This window comes from Puma concolor, chromosome A2 (assembly GCF_028749965.1).
Source record: "Puma concolor isolate L17-30 chromosome A2, mPumCon1.1.hap2, whole genome shotgun sequence".
NCBI classification, from domain to species: domain Eukaryota; kingdom Metazoa; phylum Chordata; class Mammalia; order Carnivora; family Felidae; genus Puma; species Puma concolor.
Genome location: NC_141668.1, coordinates 152,813,775 through 152,835,041, shown reverse-complemented (window position 1 = coordinate 152,835,041; position 21,267 = coordinate 152,813,775). Strand labels below are relative to the sequence as shown.

Here is a 21,267-nt window from a genome sequence, read left to right as displayed (position 1 = left end):
CCAGGGTGTTGGGGGAGGATTTGGAAAGTAGAAACATGGCAATTTTGGGGCACAATGGAACTGTTCTGTATATAGGTTGTAGTAGTGTATCAATGTTAAATTCACCGAAATTGGTTAACTACTGTATCTAAGAGAATTTAAATAAGAGTAATAAGAGAATATCCTTATTAAGAAATAACTCGCTGAAGTTTTTAGGAGTGAAGGACCATGGTGTATACTTTTTTCTCTCATGTGGTTTAGAGAAAAATATTTGATGCATATGGAGAAGGGAGGAAGAGAATAATGATTAAATAGACATAACAGGATATGTCAGTAGCTGAGTTTGGGTAACAGGTGTATGCATGTGTTTGTGCTATTATTCTTGCAACTTTTTTGTAACTTGGAAATTATTTTCAGTAAAAAGTTGAAAAACTGATATGCAACTGGGGTGCCTTGGGTGGCTTAGTCAATTAAGCATCCTACTTCGGCTCAGGTCATGATCTCACAGTTTTTGAGATCGAGATTTTGAGCCCCCTGTCAGGCTCTGTGCTGACAGCTCAGATCCTGGAGCCTGCTTTGGATTCTGTGTCTTCCTCTCTCTCTACCCCTCCCTTGCTCATATTCTGTCTCTCTCAAAAATAAAACGTTAAAAAATTTTAAAAACTGACATGCAACTGATATATTTTATTGTTAAATGATTAGAAATCTTGCAAGATAAAGACTACAGCGAACAGCTTCTGTGAACAATAGAGCAGTGGTTCTCCGAGTGGGTGCTGGACCAGCAGTGTCAGCACTACTTCAGACCTTGTTGAAATACAAATTCTCAGGCCTCACTTTAGACCTGCCAGATGATAAACTGGGGGTGAGGCCCAGCTATCTCTGCTTTAACAGGTGTTCCACTTGATTTCGATGTGCCCTGAATTGTGAGAACCACTGCATTAGATTGACTATGTTTATATTCTTTATTCTAGGACTTTTTGGCGCTATTTAAAAGAGACTTAGTAAGCAGGTACACTTTCTTTAAGTCAAAAAGACTAATGCTTTTGTGCTTTTGGAGCCTATGGCAAACACTTGCCTTGTCTGCCTCATGCCAGTTCTGCTGTACTGAGCTGGGGTGGGAGCTAGAGTAGGGTTGATGCTGTTTTATGACCTTAGTTGTACTTTCTGTTTATGTAGCATATCTCCTCCAGAGATCTTGGAATGGTTGTAGATGTTCTCATTCTCAAAGTGTTTCTGTGACCTATGGATATAGAGAGAATTGCTCTTGGTTTTTAGATGGACTTACTACATACTATATTGTATACAAACTTGCTGTGATACTTTTTCCAAAGGAATTTGTAGTATTTAAGCAACAGATGACATAGTTTTTGGATTATGTTTCCCAATGTTTCTATGTTTGAGACATAGAAAGTAATTCTTCATTTCTTCATAGAAGTGAATTCTTCAATTCACTGAAGTGTTACAGAATTATTATTTTAAAATTGTTATTTATGTATTTATTTATGTAATCTCTACACCCAATGTGGGGCTCGAATTCATGACCCTGAGACCAAGAGTCACACGCTGTTCTGACTGAGCCAGCCAGGCACCCCTATAGAATTATTGTAGTACTGTTTTATTAATCAGTATAGCAAAGATAGAAGGCTGATGGAAGTGGTGTTAGGAAGAAGGAGTATCTTGCTTCGAATCTTTCAGTGTTCATTCATATAATGAATGGGTCCAATTTCTGTAACAGGCTCATATCCTATCCTTTCATTTTGCACAATTGAAATGGTTTGAGGGTTTTTGTTCTTTTTTTTTTTTTTTTTAACATTTATTCATTTTTGAGAGACAAGAGAGAGACAGAGCGCAAGCAGGGCTGGGGTGGAGAGAGAGGGAGACACAGAATCTAAGCAGGCTCCAGGCTCTGAGCTGTCAGCATAAAGCCCGATGCAGGGCTCGATTTCAAGATCTGTGAGATCACAACCTAAACCTAAACTGAAGTCGGACACTTAACTGACTGAGCACCCAGGTGCCCCTAAAATGGTTTGAGTTTTTACGACCATGTTGATAAAATAGAAGTTTTAAGAAAAGAAAAACCCAGAGACAATCTGTCACTTCAGGGGCAGAAGTCCATTATGAAATGAATTGACACTGATACAAAACATGTATAGTTTATGGTAATTCAAATGGGGTAGCTAAAGACGCAATAGCTTAACATCATTTAGAAAAAGTGAGTTGGAAAATGCAAATGAATATTTTTTTACATTATTTTTGGCATTTATAGAATAGACAAGTAAATATTTTTAGTTTTTAAGGAAATACCATAGGCTAATTGGAAAATATCACATTTACTTGTCAATTTGTGAAACTGAAGAAGGTGTTGTTTTCAACCAGGAATCTTAATTAGGTTTGGTTCCACATTTGGGGAAGATGTTTACCGAGAAACCTTAGGCAAAGGTGGCAGATCTTTAAAAACAGGAATGCCTAGGAAGCCAAGGGACACCTTTTAGGGCTGGATGAGTCTTGTGGAGGTAGTCGATAGACCCTGTGGCCAAGTGTAGACAGCACACCTAGAGGAGAATCCCATGTGATGCTGGAGGGGTCAGGTAAGTGTGGGGAGAGGTGAATGCAACTAGAATTAATTTTAGTCTTGTTTGGAATTACCTGGGATTTGCCTTATTTTTATTTGAGGGAGAGAGAATGTGTGAGAGGAGGAGAGAGAGGATTTCTTTTTTTTTGTTTGAGTTTTTTAAATTTATTTTGAGAGACAGCGCGAACAGGGGAGGGGCAGAGAGAGAGAGGAAGAGAGAGAATCCTAAGCAGACTCTGTGCTGTCAGTGCAGAGCTCGATGTGAGGCTTGAACTCATGAACCGTGAGATCATGACTTGAGCCAAAACCAAGAGACAGATGCTTAATCAACTGAGCCACCCAGGTGCCCTCAGAGAGAGAATCTTAACCAGGCTCCACACTCAGCATGGAGACACGTGGGGCTCAATTCCTTGACCCTGGGATCATGACCTGAGCGGAAATCGAGAGTTGGACACTCAATTGACTGAGCCACCCAGGTTGCCCTGCCTTCATTTTTTTAAGTTTCCTGCCCTAAAGACTGAATGGAAAGTTCTGTTAGAGAGCGTGGGTGGTTTGTGACCCTTACCCTCATTTGAGGGGGTTACCTGTCATATGAGAGATAGCACTTCCTGTGCCTTTGGTTGGTTAGTAGAAACTCATGGAAGAGTTTCTTCTGCTGGAGTAGCAAGAATAAAAGGGTCATTGATCAGCCTGAATAGTGCAGCAGCCTGGTTGACTCCCAGCTTCAGTCCAGGTAGGAAAAGTCATTTATACAGTTACCTTCAATAGGCAGAAGATAGAGGCCATCCATACAAACTGTTTACAGGGTATAAAAATACATTGGTGGGGCACCTGGGTGGCTTAATCTGTTGAGCGTCCGACTTTGGCTCAGGTCGTGATCTTGCGGTTCTGGAGTTCGAGCCCTGTGTCAGGCTCTGTGCATATAAAATTAAAAAAAAAAAATACATTGGCTTCTTCCTTTAACTTTCCCCTTGCACAAGAACATCTCTTCTGTGTTCACCTTTCCTAGCTTAAATTGTCTACCCTCAGAATGTAAATTAAAGCAGTATTTACCTGCTTCCATGTTTTCTTATTTTTTCACTTCTAATTTACACGTAAGCTTTCTTGGAATTACATAGTGGCACTACTTTCTGAATATACATACCACTGAATTGTACACTTTATTTTAAGTTTATTTATTTTCAGGCAGAGTGTGCCAGTGGGGGAGAGGCAGAGAGAGAATCCCAAGCAGACTCCACACTGTCAGCGCAGAGCCGGAGGTGGGGCTTAAATTCAGGAACTATGAGATCATGACCTGAGCTGAAGTCAGATGCTTAACTGACTGAGCTACCCAGGCACCCTTGTTTTGTTTTGTTTTGTTTTGTTTTTACTATTTTTTAAAAGATTTTATTAAAAAAAAATTTTTAACATTTATTTATTATTGAGAGACAGAGAGAAACAGAGCATGAGCATGGGAGGGGCAGAGAGGAGGAGACACAGAATCTGAAGCAGGCTCCAGTCTCCGAGCTGCCAGCACAGAGCCCAAAGTGGGGCTCGAACCCACGGACTGTGAGATCATGACCCGAGCCGAAGTCGGATACTCAACCGACTGAGCCACCCAGGTGCCCCTTTAAGATTTTATTTTTAAGTAATCTCGACAGCCAATGCGGGGCTTGAACCCACAGCCTCGAGACCAAGAGTTGCATGCTGCACCAATTAAGCTGTCCAGGGAGCCCCTGAATTGTATACTTTAAAAGGTTGTATTTTATGGTATGAATTACATCTCAGTTTTAGAAGCTAAGCCTTCTTAAAAATCAGTTGACAAGTCATATAAAGATTGATTTCTTAAAAGCATTTTCATGAGTATATAGAATATTTACCAAGTTTCAGCACAGATGTTAATGGCCTACTGACTGGTACTTGTAGAGTTCATAATTAATTGTTCCTAGTCTCAGTTCAGTTCATTATGCTGTGCTTAGAAAATGTTGTTATATTTTCATCTCTCTTTTTTTTTAATCATTTAAAAATAAAACAACACCCTATAACCTTGAAAAGCTTATGATTCATTCTTTGGTGTTACCTACCAAGAGTGAGTGCAAGCAGGGGAGGGGCAGAGGGAGAGAGAGAGAATCTTAAGCAGGCTCCACACTCTGTGCAGACGCTGATGCAGGGCTTGATCTGAGCTGAAATCAAGAGTCAGACACCCAGCAGAGAGCCACCCCCTTTTTAATCAAGAGTCACACACTACTGAATGAGCCAGCCAGGCGCCTCTGTGCCATTCTGGTTAGTATATGGCTCTACCTTTGAAAATATTGGACAGTGTTCAGTGTTATTGTTTATTGATTTATTTATCCAAGTAATACCTATAGCATGTTGTCGTGCAGAGGATATGCTGGCCGTCATGAGTATTGTAATCTTTGACTTTAGAGACTTCAGTTTCTGTGGAAAATGGGTATATGGGATGAGTGTTCTGTATTCCTCTTCTGACTAGGCCACAGAATCTTATAAATCAATTAAGGGATCTGGGATAATCAATCAAAGGAATCTGGGAGTTCTCATGCATCATGGGTTCTTTTGGCTTTAAGTTTGAAGTTTACTACTCTGGGTAACTTGATGAAAAAATGTTCAGTTATTTTAATCCTAAAGTCGTTAGAGGATGGCAAACATAAGACTTTTAGAGGCAATAGGCTTTAAAAAAGAGTAGCACCTAGGGGTGCCTGGGTGGCTCAGTCAGTTAAGCGTTCAACTTCGGCTCAGGTCATGATCTCGTGGTTCGTGAGTTTGATCCCCACGTTGGGCTCTGTACTGACAGCTCGGAGCCTGGAGCCTGCTTCGGATTCTGTGTCTCCCTCTCTCTGCTCCTCCCCTGCTCATGCTCTGTCTCTCTCTCTCTCTCCTTCAAAAATAAATAAAAACATTAAAAAATATATAAAAAAGAATAACACCTAAATGAATGTTTGGAGGTAATTATTGGTCAGAGAGGTCAGTAAATAATTGTTAACGACCTTCCCTAATTTTCAGAGGAGGTAAAATAGGACTCTGCATGGATGTTACAGGAAGTGATCAGACAAAAAGTAGAGACAATTGTACACAGATGCATGTGGATGCTTTCACTTACCTGGAAACTTTCCAGATCTTACCATTGAGGGGTTTTTATGGAGGTTCCATTATGCAGGCATTGTTGTTTAAATCATTGACCTGCTGGTGATTAGCTTAAATTCCAGCTCCTTTCCCCTCCCTGCAAATTGAGGGGTGGGAGTGGTGAGGCCAAAAGTTCTAAGCTTGCTTTTATTTATTTATTTGTTTATTTATTTTTGAGAGAGTGTGGGTGGGGGGAGGGGCAGAAAGAGAGGGGGAACAGAGGATCTGCGGCAGGCTCCCCGCTGACAGCAGTGAGCCTGATGCAGGGCTTGAACCCACAAACTGCAAGGTCATGACCTGCACCAAAGTTGGACACTCAACCAACTGAACCACCCAGGCGCCCCCAAAGGTTCCAAGCTTCTAATCAAAGCTTGGACAGTTTGATCACCAGGCCCCATCCTGATGCTGTCTAGGAGCCTGCCAAGAGTCACCTCATTAGAACAAAAGACATCATATCACCCTATCACTCAGAAAATTCCAAGGGTTTTAGAAACTCCATGCCAGGAAACTGGAACAGAGACCCAATATCTTTCTATATTACCACAGATGGGGCTCTCAAAGGTGGATCTGGCTGGTATCCAGTAAATTTAGTTGGGCATCAGTTTTCTGTTATAAGGCATAGGTGACCTAGGCTTATGATCTGGTCAAAGTGTGAGTCTCACAGAATGCCAGTTGTTTGACCCTTCTCTGGATGCTATTTTACTTCTGGAATAGGTGAGAGGCTGGGCCCGTGTGATCTGTTAATTTGAGCAACTTCTAGCTCAGAAGCCATTATCTTTGTGGAACCTCTCAGAGCCCATTAGAACAGTGTTGAGTTGTCCTCTAATTTGGCACTAGGGCCAAGGCAATGGGAAAAAAGTTGATTGGGACATATTTTCCTCCCACTTGAAATGAAAACAGCTTTGTGATCTGTGGGAGAAGCAGGTATATTCTTAGCATCAACTAGAAATCAGTGCTAAAATGTTAATATTGGGGCACATATGAGGAACAGCAACACAGGTACTGTTTGATCTTTAGTCTCTAATAATGCTTTGTTCTTTATTTTTCTTTTTTAATTTTTTTAATGTTTATTTTTGAGAGAGAGAGAGAGAGAGAGAGAGACCAAGTGCAAGCAGGGGAGGGGCAGAGAGGGAGACAGAATTTGAAGCAGGCTCCAGGCTCTGAGCTGTCAGCACAGAGCCCCATGTGGGGCTCAAACCCATGAACTGTGAGCTCATGACCTGAGCTGAGGTCGGACACTTAACCAACTGAGCCACCCCGGCGTCCCCCTAATGCTTTGTAATAGAAGCACAGGGGTACTGAAATGCACTCCTGAAACCACTCTGCAAAGAAGTTACCATCATTGCAACTTGGTGTATGGATAACCCAAGCCCAGAGAGAAGTGGCTTGACTGGGAGCTTGTGGTGAGTTAGCTTCTGCATATATACAAACTGTAGAAGTTACTTTTCTTGTGTCTTGCTCCAGTGAAGATACTCATTACAATTGATGTGGTGTTGACTGAGCAGCACCATGTACCAGGTATTATGCTAGTGTTGGGGATGTAGGAATGAAAAGACGTCACCCCTAATCTGGGACTTCTCTTATTCTGGGATTATCTCTACATGGGCAGTTTGCTACAGCATTCAGTGTTGCTGTTCCTCTCTTCAGTGATCCTTTTGCCACACTTACACGATCTTTCCTGCCAGGATAGAGTGTTATTGGCTGGGGAAAAAAGTAGATCTGCAGAGGTTCCTCTTTTACTCCAGCTGTTCGCTCTGTAGATTGTTTGTTTTCAAGTGAACAAAAATTGAACTAGATCATTGGCTTTGTAAAGAATAATTGTTCCCAGGGGCTCCTGGCTGGCTCAGTTGGAAGAGCATGTGACTCTTGATCTTGGGATTTTGAGTTTTAGCCCCATATTGAGTGTAGAGATTACGTAAATAAATAAAGTTAAAAAAAAAAAATTGTGCCCAGATAAGTAAGTCCTGAGGATGTAATGTATATCATGATGACTGTAGTTAACAGTACTGTTTTGTATATTTGAAAGTTGCTAAGAGAATAGATCTTAAAAGATCTCAAGAAAAAAAAATTGGTAACTGTATGTGGTGATGGGTATTAATTATAAACTTATTGTAGTAATCATTTTGCAGTATACACATATATTGAACCATTATGTTGTGTACCTAAAACCAACACAATGTTATGTAATTCTGTCTCAATAAAAAATAATAACTGTTTCCTTTTCTGACTTATATAGCATCTTGAGGTAGTCTATGCCTGTCTGTTTTATAAGTCTTCCTTTAGACCAGACTCTCTGAGGGCAAGGACCCTCCTCTTCCGCCATGCTTACATAGCATTATTAATGTCATTGGAATTGAAATGAATTAAATAAGGGTGAGAATTTCCTAACAAATGGTATCCTGGGGCCAGAGAACCATCATAAGGATGAAGTGACCCTAAGATTAATTTTGAACTTTGAAAACTACTTGAAAATGAAACCCACCCCCATTTTTTTTTCTTTTATAATCAGTTGGCACAGATGGAGCACTAAATAAAATAGAACCATATGCAGTTTTAAAAAATTTAGCAAGTAATCATGAGTGGGTATCTTCCTTGTTTCATCTTTTTCTGTTAGAAACCAGCAACCCTTATGTGCATAGTTGAGGGGGAGAGGATTGAAAGTGCTTATAAGATGTCAATGTAATGAATTTCATAGGTCCGGTTATTATTATTATTTTTTTTTAATGTTTGTTTATTTTGAAAGAACATGATTGGGGGAGGGACAGAGACGGGAGAGGGGGTGGAGAGAATCCCAAGCAGCCTCCTTGCTCAGCACAGAACCTGAGGCGGGGCTTGATCTCAGGAACAGGAGATCGTGACCTGAGCCAAAATCCAGAGTTAGACGCTTAACCTACCGAGCCACCCAGGGGCCCCTCCTGGGTCCAATTCTATTCTTCCCACACGATAGGTTGACATATAAATCAGATATTTTCCTAATTTTCATAACGCAAGCTGCAGGTGCATATTCACCTGAGGGTTTAGCAGGGCAAAGTACCTCTTAGAAATCTTACACACCAGCCTCTTTTGGTATATTATTCCCATTGATAGGAATTCAAATACCTGGATCAGTTCTGTTTTGGTTTTTGTTAAAATCTCTAACTTGATAATATTTTACTTCTAAAAACCTGTAGCCCCAGTGAAATGGAATTACGAAAATAGGACCTTTAGCCCTCTTGAATCTCTATTAAGATTTGTCATGGTGTTTTTTATATTCATAATGCTTTGTTCTCACAGAAATAATAATCCTTGTTTAGAGAAAAAAAATGTGTTTTCTTTTCCTCAGAGATACCCAATAAAATAAAGAAACCTCTTTGCCCCTCTATGTCTTCTTTTTGTTTTTTAATTATTATTCCAGTATAGTTTCAAGTGTAGAATATAGTGATTCAACAATTCTATACGTTGTACTCAGTGTTCATCATGATTCCCCGCTGCCTATGTCCTTTAAAATCCTTTAAAATTCTTTTTACATTTCATAGTTGGTATGTATATTCCAGGCTTTATCAAAGTCACTTAGTCCTCCTAATAGGGAATTGAGCCAGAATTGTTTATGTTAGTTGAGTTTTTCTAGACTAGTTTGAATGTAGGGCTGCTCATCTCATTTGCTTAAATAAATATTGCTGTGTAATTGTTACAAAAGCATGGTTTGGTATAGACATTACAGTTGACTTGAACAATTGAGGGCCATCTTTGTCAGTGTCTCTGAGTCAGCTTTTTTAGGAGTAGAGACTAAAAGATACTGTATATTATTTGTCAGGGCTTTGTTTTCTGAACTTTTTAAGCACCTTATTAATAAGCACTTACTAAGCACCTGGTTAGTTTTTATCACAGGTACTTTTTTGGAGAATAGACAACCACGTGATTAGTGAATATGAAGAAGAATTGAAATTTTATTTTTTTATTAAAAAGTTATTTTTTAATGTTTATTTTTGAGAGAGAGGAAGACACAGAATCTGAAGCAGACTTCAGGCTCTGAGCTGCCAGTACAGAGCCCAATGCAGGGCTCGAACCCACAAACCATGAGATCATGATCTGAGCTGAAGTCGGATGCTTAACCGACTAACCCACCCAGGTGCCCCAAGAAATCTACACATTTGGAATAGAAAATGGAGTAAAATACGCTTTTTAATAGTCCTATAAATAAGTGCAAAGACCCATCAGGCCACCAGGCTTCTTCCAGCATGTGGTGGTAGAAGAAAAACGTAATAAAAGAATTTTTTACACTTTAGGTAAGAATCTTTTTGTGGGACTGTTAACACTGAGTTTGTCATCTTAATGATTCCAAATGGTTCCTAGCAATTCTGAATGCAAAGTTTGTTGGTTGTTTTCAGAATGTTTAGGTCTGTGGTGGAACAGGTCTACTAGAACTTTTTCTGTGAATTATAAAAAAATCCCCAATTATCCCACTATAACAATACAACCATTGTAATCATGTTCATGTACAGTTGTGATGCATTACATCATTTTCAAATTTCACCTGTGCTTGCTCAACCCCTCTCTACAACCCCATCTTCCCTCTCATGAAGTGAGCATGAGAGGTGGGATGTGACTCGGTCATGGTTTCAGTTGGTCTCTGTATCCAAGTTTCTCTAAGTGTGAGCATTCACTGTGCTAGCTGTGATTCTGTTATTTAAAGTGATATGTTTTTCATACATTATGGCCCTTAAATGCAAGCCAGCCTCTTCATCTGGTGTCAACCAAAAGAAAAACGATCTGTTGCAACGCTGGAGGAAAAACTGGCAGTGTTGGACTTAACCTATATTGAGAGATGGTATGTTGTTCTTCACGTTGGGGTGTTCGAGTATGATTTTGACAATGCATGGTTTTCATCTCATATGCGGACTTTATGTCTAACCTAGGAGTTAGATGCTACTTCATTGTGTTTAATTCTGGTTCTTTTTCCTATACACGTTTTATATAATTGTCCTCATTTTTGAAGCCTTTAAAATATGTTATATTAAGTTTCCTATATCAAGTGTCTTACTGTATTGTAATTTTTGTAACCATCATTACAAGAGTTTCAGGTTTTTGTCTTTGCAGAAGACTTTTGGTAGCCAGTATAGCAGTCCATGAGTGCGAATGCTTTCTAACTTGCATACTCAGGCCCACTCAAAAGGTTTTGCTATAGGTATTTTAGAGTAAGGATAACTGGTATGCTGATTTCAGTATTTCTTTATTTCATTTTATGTTATTTTAAGTTTATTTATTTATTTATTTTCGAGAGACAGAGACAGAGAGACAGAGAGAATCCCAAGCAGGCTCCACACTGTCAGTGCTGAGCCTGATGTGGGACTCGAATTCATAAATTGAGAGATCATGACCTGAGCTGAAATCAAGAGTTGGACACTTAATTGACTGAGCCACCCAGGCACCCAAATTTTATTTTATTTTAGAGAGGGAGGGAGGGAGAGAGAGAGAGAATGAGAGAGAAGGAGGGAGGGAGGGAGAGAGAGAAGGAGAGAATCCCAAGCAGGCTCCACACTGACAGCATGGAGCCTGATAGGGGGCTTGAACTCACGAAATGAGATCATGACTTGAGCTGAAGTCAGATGCTTAACTGACTGAGCCACTCAAGCACCCAGATCTCAGTGTTTCTTTTTTTTTTTAATTTTTTTTTTTAACGTTTATTTATTTTTGAGACAGAGAGAGACAGAGCATGAACGGGGGAGGGGCAGAGAGAGAGGGAGACACAGAATCGGAAGCAGGCTCCAGGCTCTGAGCCATCAGCCCAGAGCCTGACGCGGGGCTCGAACCCACGGACCGCGAGATCGTGACCTGAGCTGAAGTCGGACGCTTAACCGACTGAGCCACCCAGGCGCCCCCAGATCTCAGTACTTCTTAACGATAGACACGGTCTTATCTGTCTGTACCCTTTCTGTGATTGGGCTCTGTAAAATTCAGAATTCAGATTATCTGTATCACTCTTGGATTTTATTAAAAGGTGAGAGGCTATTCAGTGTAGCAGTTAACAGCATCGATTTGAATCTGTACTGCCTGGCTCTGAGCCCATATTGCTACTTACCATTGAGGTGATTTTAAGCAAATTACTTATTTCTTTGCCTATTTCCCTATGCCTATAACCCCATGAACTTAATAGTACTTACCTCATAGGGTAGTCTTGTGAGGATTAAATTAAATTGTATGTAAAGTGTTTCGAGTGCAGCCTTGCACCAACAAGTGCTACGTAAGTATTAGTATTGTCCATTTTGGCAGTTTCTGAAAAATCTTTATATAGCTGTGAGACACAAAAATGCTTAGGATCAAGATTAGGTACTTTTTTTTTTTTTTTTAAGTTTTAGGCATTATAATTAAACTTTAAGTTTTTGTTACTGTGTAATAGCTAAAGTTTCAGGCAAAGAAATGGAATGTTGGGCTTGTGATTCTAATATTAAATCTGAAGCACATTGTAAACATAAAGTATTACAGGGTTGATGTATAAAGATGCTCATAATGTTGCTTGCAGACATATCTTTTCCCTTTCCAGTGAGTGTAGTATCAAAGTCTTGTGTGTCCTTTAGCAAAGTATGAAGGTTGTCATGAATCTTCTTTCTTTCTCTGTCTATAGATTCTGTGGTGTGCCCTTCTGGGCCACAATAGTTACTTCTTTAAGTACAGAAAAGAAGCTCAAGGCTTTCCCAATTGGTGTTAGTTCCCTGTGTTGTCCATTTTGGCAGCTATAGAGAGAGTTGCTTTCCACACACCTGAACTTTGATATGCTTTGTAGAGGTGATCCCCACACTTGAGAATATATCTGCTTATTCCTTGGGTACCCCCTTCTGATTGTGGATATGCATTTCAATGTTTGCAGTAGATATTTGGTGGTAAAAGGGACCTTAGTTGCTTCTGTTACTCTCCAGTGTTTCCCAGGAACAATCAGAGCCCTTTACAAAATTTCCAGTGTTTTCTGTAGATGTTCACCAAGTTTGATCAAGAAAATCCACTCAAAAGGAATTAAGTAACAAAACAATTTCCATTGTTAACAGGGCATATGTAAATATATATACCATTTCTTTAGAGTAGTTTCATTTTTTCAAATAGTTACTAATCACAGGAGGCTGATTTTTGGTAAATTTAGGTAGAGGTTGCAGGGGTTAGTGTCGGTCAAAGCTGTGAAATCAAATAGAAAATCTCTCTCAGCCTAAAGTGATGCTGAGATTTCTAATAGATTTGTTTTTTCCTTCCTGGTTAACTCCTAAAATTCTAAGCAAGAATCAGCCTATACCATTGTCCTATTTCATAATGAACTTGGAGTATTTAACAAGTCTGAAGTCAGTTTTATTCTTATCATAATAAAACATTTCAGGCCATTCAATCCAAGTGACAAAGAATCCAACCCATGTCACCATGTTTGGTCTTTTTTTTTTTTTTAAGTTACATTTTCTGTTGCTCTAATTTTTGTCTGTTTTGATTTTGATTTTTTTACTTTTTGGTCTTTGATACCTTAATGTAATGATACTTAGTTTCCTATTATATATACTTACTGCTCAAAATTGGCCTGGGTTTGTGTTGTTTCTCTTTCTCTTTCCCTGAGTTTTTTTCTCATCTGAACAAGTCACATCTTTTTCTTGCTGTTCATTTGCACAGCGTTGCTTCTAAACATGAGTGTCTTTATCCTGGGAGGCAGTGGAGGAAGCATGGAAGCCCTTGTGGAGCATTGCATTGCCAAGTGTGTTTTGTAGTCATGTGGTGCCAGTATCTGGGAAATTATAGGATGGGTTAGTATTAGAGCTTGGCAGCCTGTAAATCCCATGAGCTCCCAGTCTCATGGGTCATGAGAGTTGCAAATGACACTTGCTTAGGAGAAAGGTGAAGGGTATTCTGTAACTCTAATGGTTCATACAGTTCTTGAACATGTACTGATTGCTAACAACTGCTGTCTCTCCCCCAGCCTACCCCACCGCCAATCTTTGTGCACAAGCACAATTTTGGACCCAGCTATTTGAATTTATTTATGCTTTTACACCTTCTTCCTTTCATAAAGATTTAAGCTGGTTTATGACTTGAGTTGAAACAAAGAAAAAAAGAGGAGACCTGAAATGGTCTGTCCCCTGCCAACCAGAAGCCTCCTGTGGTATCCAAACAGAGTAGTTGCCTCAGTCTGTCAGCACTTCTGTCTTTGAAGGTGGTTTCTGCTTGAAAAGTGGTGACTATTAGCATAGCTTTGGGATAATTGCTTCTCCTTCCTCTCTTGGGATACATTTTTTTTTTTTCCAGATACTTCCCTGTTCTTCTTGACTTTGTTTTTCCAGAAGATTCACCCTGTGATTAATATGTTTTGGGTGCCCACTTGAACTTAACTGTGGGATTACCTAATTCTGGGGCACCTTCACCAGACCATCAGTACTAAAGAGAGCAAAGGATCTTCTTGGTTAATAGAAAAAGCCACTGTGGAATGACTCTCAAAGTCCAGAAACATCCAGATTTTCTTTCAGTACTTTTTTCTGTTTGGAATAGCAGCTTTGCCTAGTATAGGGGAGGGAGGGGCTAGTTGGGAGGGCTTGTATTAAGGGGTTCAGAAACAGGGGATTTAAGTGTGTCTTTTGTGTTTGCAAGGCACTAACACCACTCCCGTCTGTATTTAAATGCTGTCCCCAGGTTACGACTATGGCTATGTCTGCGTGGAGTTTTCACTCTTGGAAGATGCCATCGGATGCATGGAGGCCAACCAGGTTGCTTTATACTTCGGTCAAATGATGCTGGAAGGATATATTTTTTCTATATGGGGAGGGAGGGTTTCACATGATTGAACTTTGGAAAGGTACCAGAAATCTGTATTTGGAGCATACTACATTCCAACTAGAAAATGGTTGTAAGGAGAAACTCTAGAAGAGGCTGGGAAGGTTTCTTTAGAAGAGTTAATGGGCACAAGTATATTTTAAAAACTGGAGCCTAGTTGCAGTTGGACTAGATGCCAAAGACAGTAGATGGGCAAAAATGACAGGTCTGGAGTGCCTCCCTTTGGAGTGTGACTGATATGGAGAACCTAATGCAAAGAATAATCCTTGACTGTGTGTCATCTCAAGGATTTGCCTGGCACAGGAATTCTAGGTCAGTACTTACACCCAGACCTAGGGTGAAGACCACTGATGGCAACTCCTGTGACACTCAGGTCCTGCCTGCATGTGCTGCTTTCTCAAGAGGGCCATCGGGGAGGAGAGAGGAGTAGATTATTCCTGTGTATTGCATTCATCATGGTTCTTTACAAATTGGAGTTTCATACTCAAGTTCTTGGCTGCATATAGACTGAGCTGGTGAATCTGAATCTGGACTTACCTTATGTTTGAAATATCTAGATGTAGGCAGCTTGCCACCTAGAGCTGTAATCTGGATCTTTAATAGTTTTAGAAGGAATTATGAAATGGATAGAGTCCTTCTTGTCATGGTGTTCCCTTGGAGAAAGTTATTTTCTTTGTGGTGTCTTAGTTCCTCTGTCTGGGAGAAAGAAGCTTAATGATACTGTTTTATTTTTATGTACGCACTGCCTGTACTTAACAGTGTGAATCACAGCTGTATGCCCAAGATCTTAAGGCTCTGCCAGAGAAGAGTAGTAGTACATGAGAACTCTTCTTCTCTTATAGCTTGATGGCCTTTCATCAGCTTTGTTCCATTCATCATGGCTCATGACACTTAACCTTTTCCCTTCTTTGGCCATGTTCTCCCCTTATGGGTATGGAGATGACATGCTGTAACCCTTTGGGAACAAGCACTAATTAGGGGAAACTTCATGTATCCATACCTATTGTTAGTAGTATAAATACTGTTAGATCCTCAGAAAATGACCGGATTAGGACCGTATCCCCTTGACAGAGTTCTTGTTGACTGATTTGTTCATTGCCCATCAATAAGCCAGTCATTTAATAGATGCTAATTATATGTTAGAAACTGTGCTACCTAATGATATTTTGAGAGAATGAAGATCCCAATCTTTCTGCTTATGGTCAAGTCCATTCTAATTGTCTGTCCTAATTTGAGAACACTCATTTAGTTTATGAACATCTTGTTCTCAGTGACTAATCATTAAGTCCTTTGCCACTGTGTTAAATAATACTGTGAGTGGTGGAAACATAAACGGGGGAGCCGTGGCAGATGCTATTCTTTTGTACCATTCTCCCAACTGTATGTGTTTCTTAGAAGAGTGTTACTTTTTATCAGAGTTATTTAATCTTTGATCTTAAAAAATAACAATATTGTGTCTTAATTGCCTTTTCCCTCTATCCCAACAAAAAATCCTGTCTGAAATTTCTAGCCCCTTGAAGAGAAATGTCAAATAGAATTAAGACAGCCTTCTTTAAAAACAGGGTTTATCCTGAGGCAGGGTTTCTTTTGGAGCCATATCTGGCAAAATGTGCATTTACACAAGCAGTATGGAGGGAGAGCGGCCTTTAGACATCTCTACTCCCAGCCTCCCCACACATTCTGTGAACATGCTTAGGGCTCCTAGATTAGATCCCTGATGACCAACCCTTGCCTAGTGAATGAGATACCAGAACAAAGGAAGAGGAGTGCCAAAATTCTTTTGGGGTGAAATAGGATGTTTTGACAGCCATCTTTATGCATATGGTATCATGAGGTACTCTGTGCAGCAGTACAAATAAGAGACAGCCTCTATCTTCCAGGAACTTGTAACAGACTAAGAAAGGTGACAGGCATTTTGGTATTCATAGATCCCAGAAGGTATTCTCTCAAATACCAATTTTTTGTGTGATCTCGTTTTTAATATTCACTGGAGTTATTCCTTAATAAAGTAGCACCATATCCTTATTCAGTCAACTTCCTTTCCTAGCTTTTTATTCTTCCCCTAGTCATGGGACAGAGGGCATACTACTTAGCACTGCCACACAACAGAATCCTCTCGCTGAACTGCATAGGTTTCACAATCCACTCAGCATCCTCCTAATGATCTTTAGCACAACTCAGGGTATATGCAGGTCATTTTGGTGGAAATATTTTTTTTTAATTTTTTAATGCTTATTTACTTTTGAGAGAGAGAGGCAGACAGCATGAGTGGGGGAGGGGCAGAGAGAGGGAGACACAGGATCCGAAGCAGGCTCCAGGCCCTGAGCTGTCAGCACAGAGCCCGACATGGGGCTCAAACCCATGAACCACGAGATCGTGACCTGAGCCGAAGTCGGATGCTTAACGAACTGAGCTACCCAGGCGCCCCTGATGGAAAGATTTTTAAGAGTCGGATCTCCAGGGGATTTTTTTTTTTTTTCAACGTTTATTTATTTTTGGGACAGAGAGAGACAGAGCATGAATGGGGGAGGGGCAGAGAGAGAGGGAGACACAGAATCGGAAACAGGCTCCAGGCTCTGAGCCATCAGCCCAGAGCCCAGCGCGGGGCACGAACTCACGGACCGTGAGATCGTGACCTGGCTGAAGTCGGACGCTTAACCGACTGCGCCACCCAGGCACCCCACCAGGGGATTTTTTTGTATCTATATAGTATAGCACAGCAAAGAGGAGTATAGGTTCTGCATTCAGATGTTACTTCTTAGGTGGGTTGTCTCTGGCAAGGTTCTTTACCTCCCTCAGCCTCAGTTCCCTCTGTAACCAGTACCTCATGGGGCTCTGGTGTGGACTCAGTGAGATCATACATTCATGAATGCCTGCTGTGTGCCAGGCACTTTTCTCAACGCTGGAGATGCTGCAGTAAACAAGATAGATTATATAACCTCTGTCTTAGTGTTTGAAGACAGAGCATAAGCAACTAGACAAATTTAAAATAATATATGATAGTCCTGAGTGCTGTAAAGATAACAGAGCAGGGTATTAAAGAATGCATGATGGGGGCAATTTTAGAAGGGGTAGTCAGGGAAGCTTCTTGAGGAGTGACATTACATTTGGTGAATAATGTATACAGAACACTTAGCATAGAATCTGGTACCTAATAAGCATTTGAAATTAGATGTTCATCTCCTCCTCCTACTCCCTCTCCCTTCTTCGTGTCAAGTAATTTTCAATCATAATTCTAGGAAAATAAATTTATTTCTTAAATATCTGGATATTCTTTAAGAAAATGGATGTGGTTCAAACTCCCAGTAACACAGTACAAAATCTTAGACATAGTATGTGAGAGAAGTCCTCAGAGTGGATAAACCAAGTGTTTATGGAAGATGAATGTCTCTGTCTATTCATTCATTCTCCTACCCTCTAGGTTTTACTTTAGATCAAATTGGTACAGATTCTGAGTCACCATCTGCTGGGCACCTCTAAGTAGAATCTGTGTATATGCTTCCGAAGAGGTTTCTGTCAAATGTTTTGGGTTGGTATTTTTTGGTTTTTCTTATTGTTTTATAATTCTTTTTATCCTGATTCTTGATGTGAAATGTCTTTTATTTATCATTGACTGATACTTGCAAGTCTAGGGTAAGGGAGTAAAGGAGGCTTCTGCCAGCTTGCTTTGTCAAATATTGTGGAGTAAGTGTGCCTTAGAGAGGCAGGATGATAACCAAGGCCCCACTAGCCCTTTCCCAGCGCCTTCATGGAGGCATCAGACAGTAGGACACTCTGCAGCAGTACTGAGCATTGTGGTCAAGAGGACTCCTCAGGGCATCATTTAGCCAGCAGCTGTCTGGGGAAGTAATTTCCAGCAGAGGTCTGTCAGCTCATACCTTCACCTCTCTCTGTCTAGGAGATGTAGAAAGCCCGAAACACTGTGAGGCAGGGTTTTTTATTCCACCCCTACTGGGAAAGTTATTTCTAGCAGTGTCACTTACCCTAGGCTTTCTCTGTTGTCCAAGTCCCTGCAGGTTGAGGGTGAATATTACCTCCTCTTGCTGTGTGTGCCATTTCACTGGGACTTAAGGAAAGGTGTAAGAGCATGTGTTAGCATATCGAACCTTTTCATCAGTTACCCAGTTGTGAGTATACTAGTTCTTTCAAACTGTTGTCAGTTGGTCTAAAGGAATTAGCATTTCGTTTTCTTCAGTTAGTAGGTGTGGTGTTTGTTGCCTGTTCCCATTCAGCCAAATGTTTACTAAAATGCCCTTATAAAAGATAGCTTTGGAAGAATTCATTTCTCTGGAATTTTTACTCAACTTTTGTAGCATCATTGGCCTTCTTTAGCTGAAGATGACATGGCTGTATGACAGAATTAGCCTGACTTTATAAAATGCAAGGAAAAGATGCCATTATCACCTAACATGAAAATTCCTTCAGACTGGCATGGGGGGCGGGGGGTGGATGGAGACTATAGAATACGTGAAGGTTTATGAGATACTGTTTTTTGTGTCAACAAAGTTAAGAGAATTTGGGTTTTAGAAGATACCAGGATGTCCAAGGTGTTTCTGAAGGTAATGTGAAGGAAGCCAAATCTTAAATGGTATCTGTCTTTATGATTAAAATGAGATCAATGGGGAAAGCTTGTTTAGGGGGATAGGAAGACTGTGGGGCCGATGGGAAAAAATGGGTGAAAACACCATTTGTTGGAATTTTATTCAAGTCGATAGCAATATTGTATGAAATACTCCGGTACTGAAGTTGTGTGCATTCCAAATAACAAAAAAGTATAATCTTATAAATTCCTGCAAGATTGTGGTGTTGTCTAAACCCACTCCCCAAATCTACTTCACTGAAGAGAATGTGGCACCCCAGGCAGAGCTCAGCTTTATAACTTGTGGTTGAATCATGCCATCTTCCTAGAAATATCAATTTCATTGCCTTCTCCTGATTGCCCTCAGCAGAGGTTATTGGTGGGAAACAGAAAAGAAAATGCATTCTAAAATGAGTGTAAATCATTAGTTACTGAAGATTCTTGCTGTCAGGGTATTTGGAAGAATTACCTATCTAGTAATTGAGTCTTGGCTGGCATGAGGCAGTATATCCTAGTAGTCACATACATGAAGGCCCGACTGACTGCCTAGGGTTGCATCCCAGCTCCGTCACCTTCTCCTGTGTGATTTGGACAAGTAGCTTAATGTCCCTGTGTCTCCGTGTCCTCTCACACTTCTAGGAATTAAATGAGTTAATGCATGATTAGAACTGGCTGGCACACAGTGAATATTGAGTGTATATTTATTATTATCACAGCAACTTCACATCTGAGTGGAACAAGAAAGTCTTAAGTTACAGTAGCCTCAGTCCATCTGGGCTTTGTGGAGTAGCTAGCTAAAAAGGGATTTGGTGGCAGTGCGCAGGAGAATTATTTTTACATCAACAGTACTTCCCATTTAGCCTGTTGACTGGGACCGATTATCAGGGGACTGCCTCCAGGTCTTTTGAGGAGCTTCTGCTGCATTAGCCTTCAAATCTTAAATTCTCTCAAGAGAAAGAGCCAGAGATGTACCATATGAGGGACATAGAGTATAGTTAGACCACCCTAGAAATCCAGCCTGTGGCTTTAAAACCCTAAGCTCTGATGACCAGCCCCTGGCTTTGCCATATCTCAGACTTTCTACAATAATTGTAAAGGGTGTTTTGAAGTGGATTCAGTTTAATTTTCCTGAATCTTTTGGCAGTTTTAAGGGGGAACTTTCAGTGTGTCTCCTGTGATGAGGTTTATAATAATTTTTGTCATAAATATATATATCATGGCTCATTTCTGTGGTAATTTCTGTTCATTTCTTGAGGTAATTTAGTTCTTAATTTGTTCTAAATTGGGAATGTACCTATAGATTTCAACTTTGTTCTTTGATCTTGTCATCTCTTTCAGCTGATATTTTTAGTTAATGTTTGTACTTTTTATAAAAACGGGGTTGTGCAAAGTGCTGATTTTCAGCCTTGTGGCCTTTGGAACTTGATTACAGTTATTGAAAAAAAAAACAATATGTATATTCTAAATACTAGCTCAGGGGTTATACAAAAGCACAGTTCAGTTTGTGATCTTGATTATAACTTTGGTTTATGATTTTGTATACCTCCAGAGAGTATAGGGTTAGGAGCACTGAGAGATTTAGAATTCCAGCTTTGTCACTTCCTAGTTCATTTGTAACTTCATAATCTTAGTGTCTCATCTGTAAGATGGAGGGATAATCACAGTACCCACCTCAGAGCAGTTATGAGATTAATTGCGTGTGAAGTGCTTGGTATAGTGGCCAGCATGTGGTGCGTGCTTACTACCAGAAGAGGTACTGAAGAGAGTGATTCTATAACACTAGACCCTGCTTGGTTGTCCTCCTTTTCCTTGGCTACTTATCCACCTCTTGGGACTCAGGGATGCTTGAGAAGTGGTATTGCTGCTTTGGGTGGCACCTAGATCTTTGGCAACCAGTTCTGATGGTGGTTGAGACTAGGATGCATAGACTGAAAGCATCTGCGGGATGATTGCACAGGTGTCCAGGTATGTGAGGGAAGAGGACCATGGCCACACCACCACTCCCATGGGTGGGGAGCCTTGTTTCTGAGGCTAGCTAGCATTACTGCTAGTTCTCCCATTACAGAATTCTCTTAGGCTACAGGTAACATTCAATGTTAGTAGGCATCTTGTCCATCTTGATGAACCTGAAGGTTACAAAGAGTCTTTGTGTCTCATTCTCCCTAGGCCAAGTGTTCGGATGCTGTCATTCCACCTTCTAACTTATTTACATATGAGATAAATATATATTCTATATAATATGTAT

General features: G+C 40.3%; 1 protein-coding gene across 10 annotated transcripts in view; it reads left to right on the top strand.

Moving 5' to 3' along the window:
* RBM6 (RNA binding motif protein 6) overlaps positions 1 to 21,267 on the top strand; it is a 105,565-nt gene that overhangs the window by 33,813 nt on the left and 50,485 nt on the right. For 7 of the 10 annotated variants that reach the window (XM_025916076.2, XM_086698170.1, XM_086698172.1 and 4 more), the window contains one exon: positions 14,303 to 14,376. The exons of 2 other annotated variants lie outside the window; for them this stretch is intronic. In XM_025916076.2, the coding sequence (XP_025771861.1) occupies positions 14,303 to 14,376 (74 nt within the window). Of the gene's footprint in view, positions 1 to 14,302; positions 14,377 to 21,267 lie in introns of those variants that run through there. One more of the 10 variants, XM_086698177.1, reaches the window with a different exon arrangement.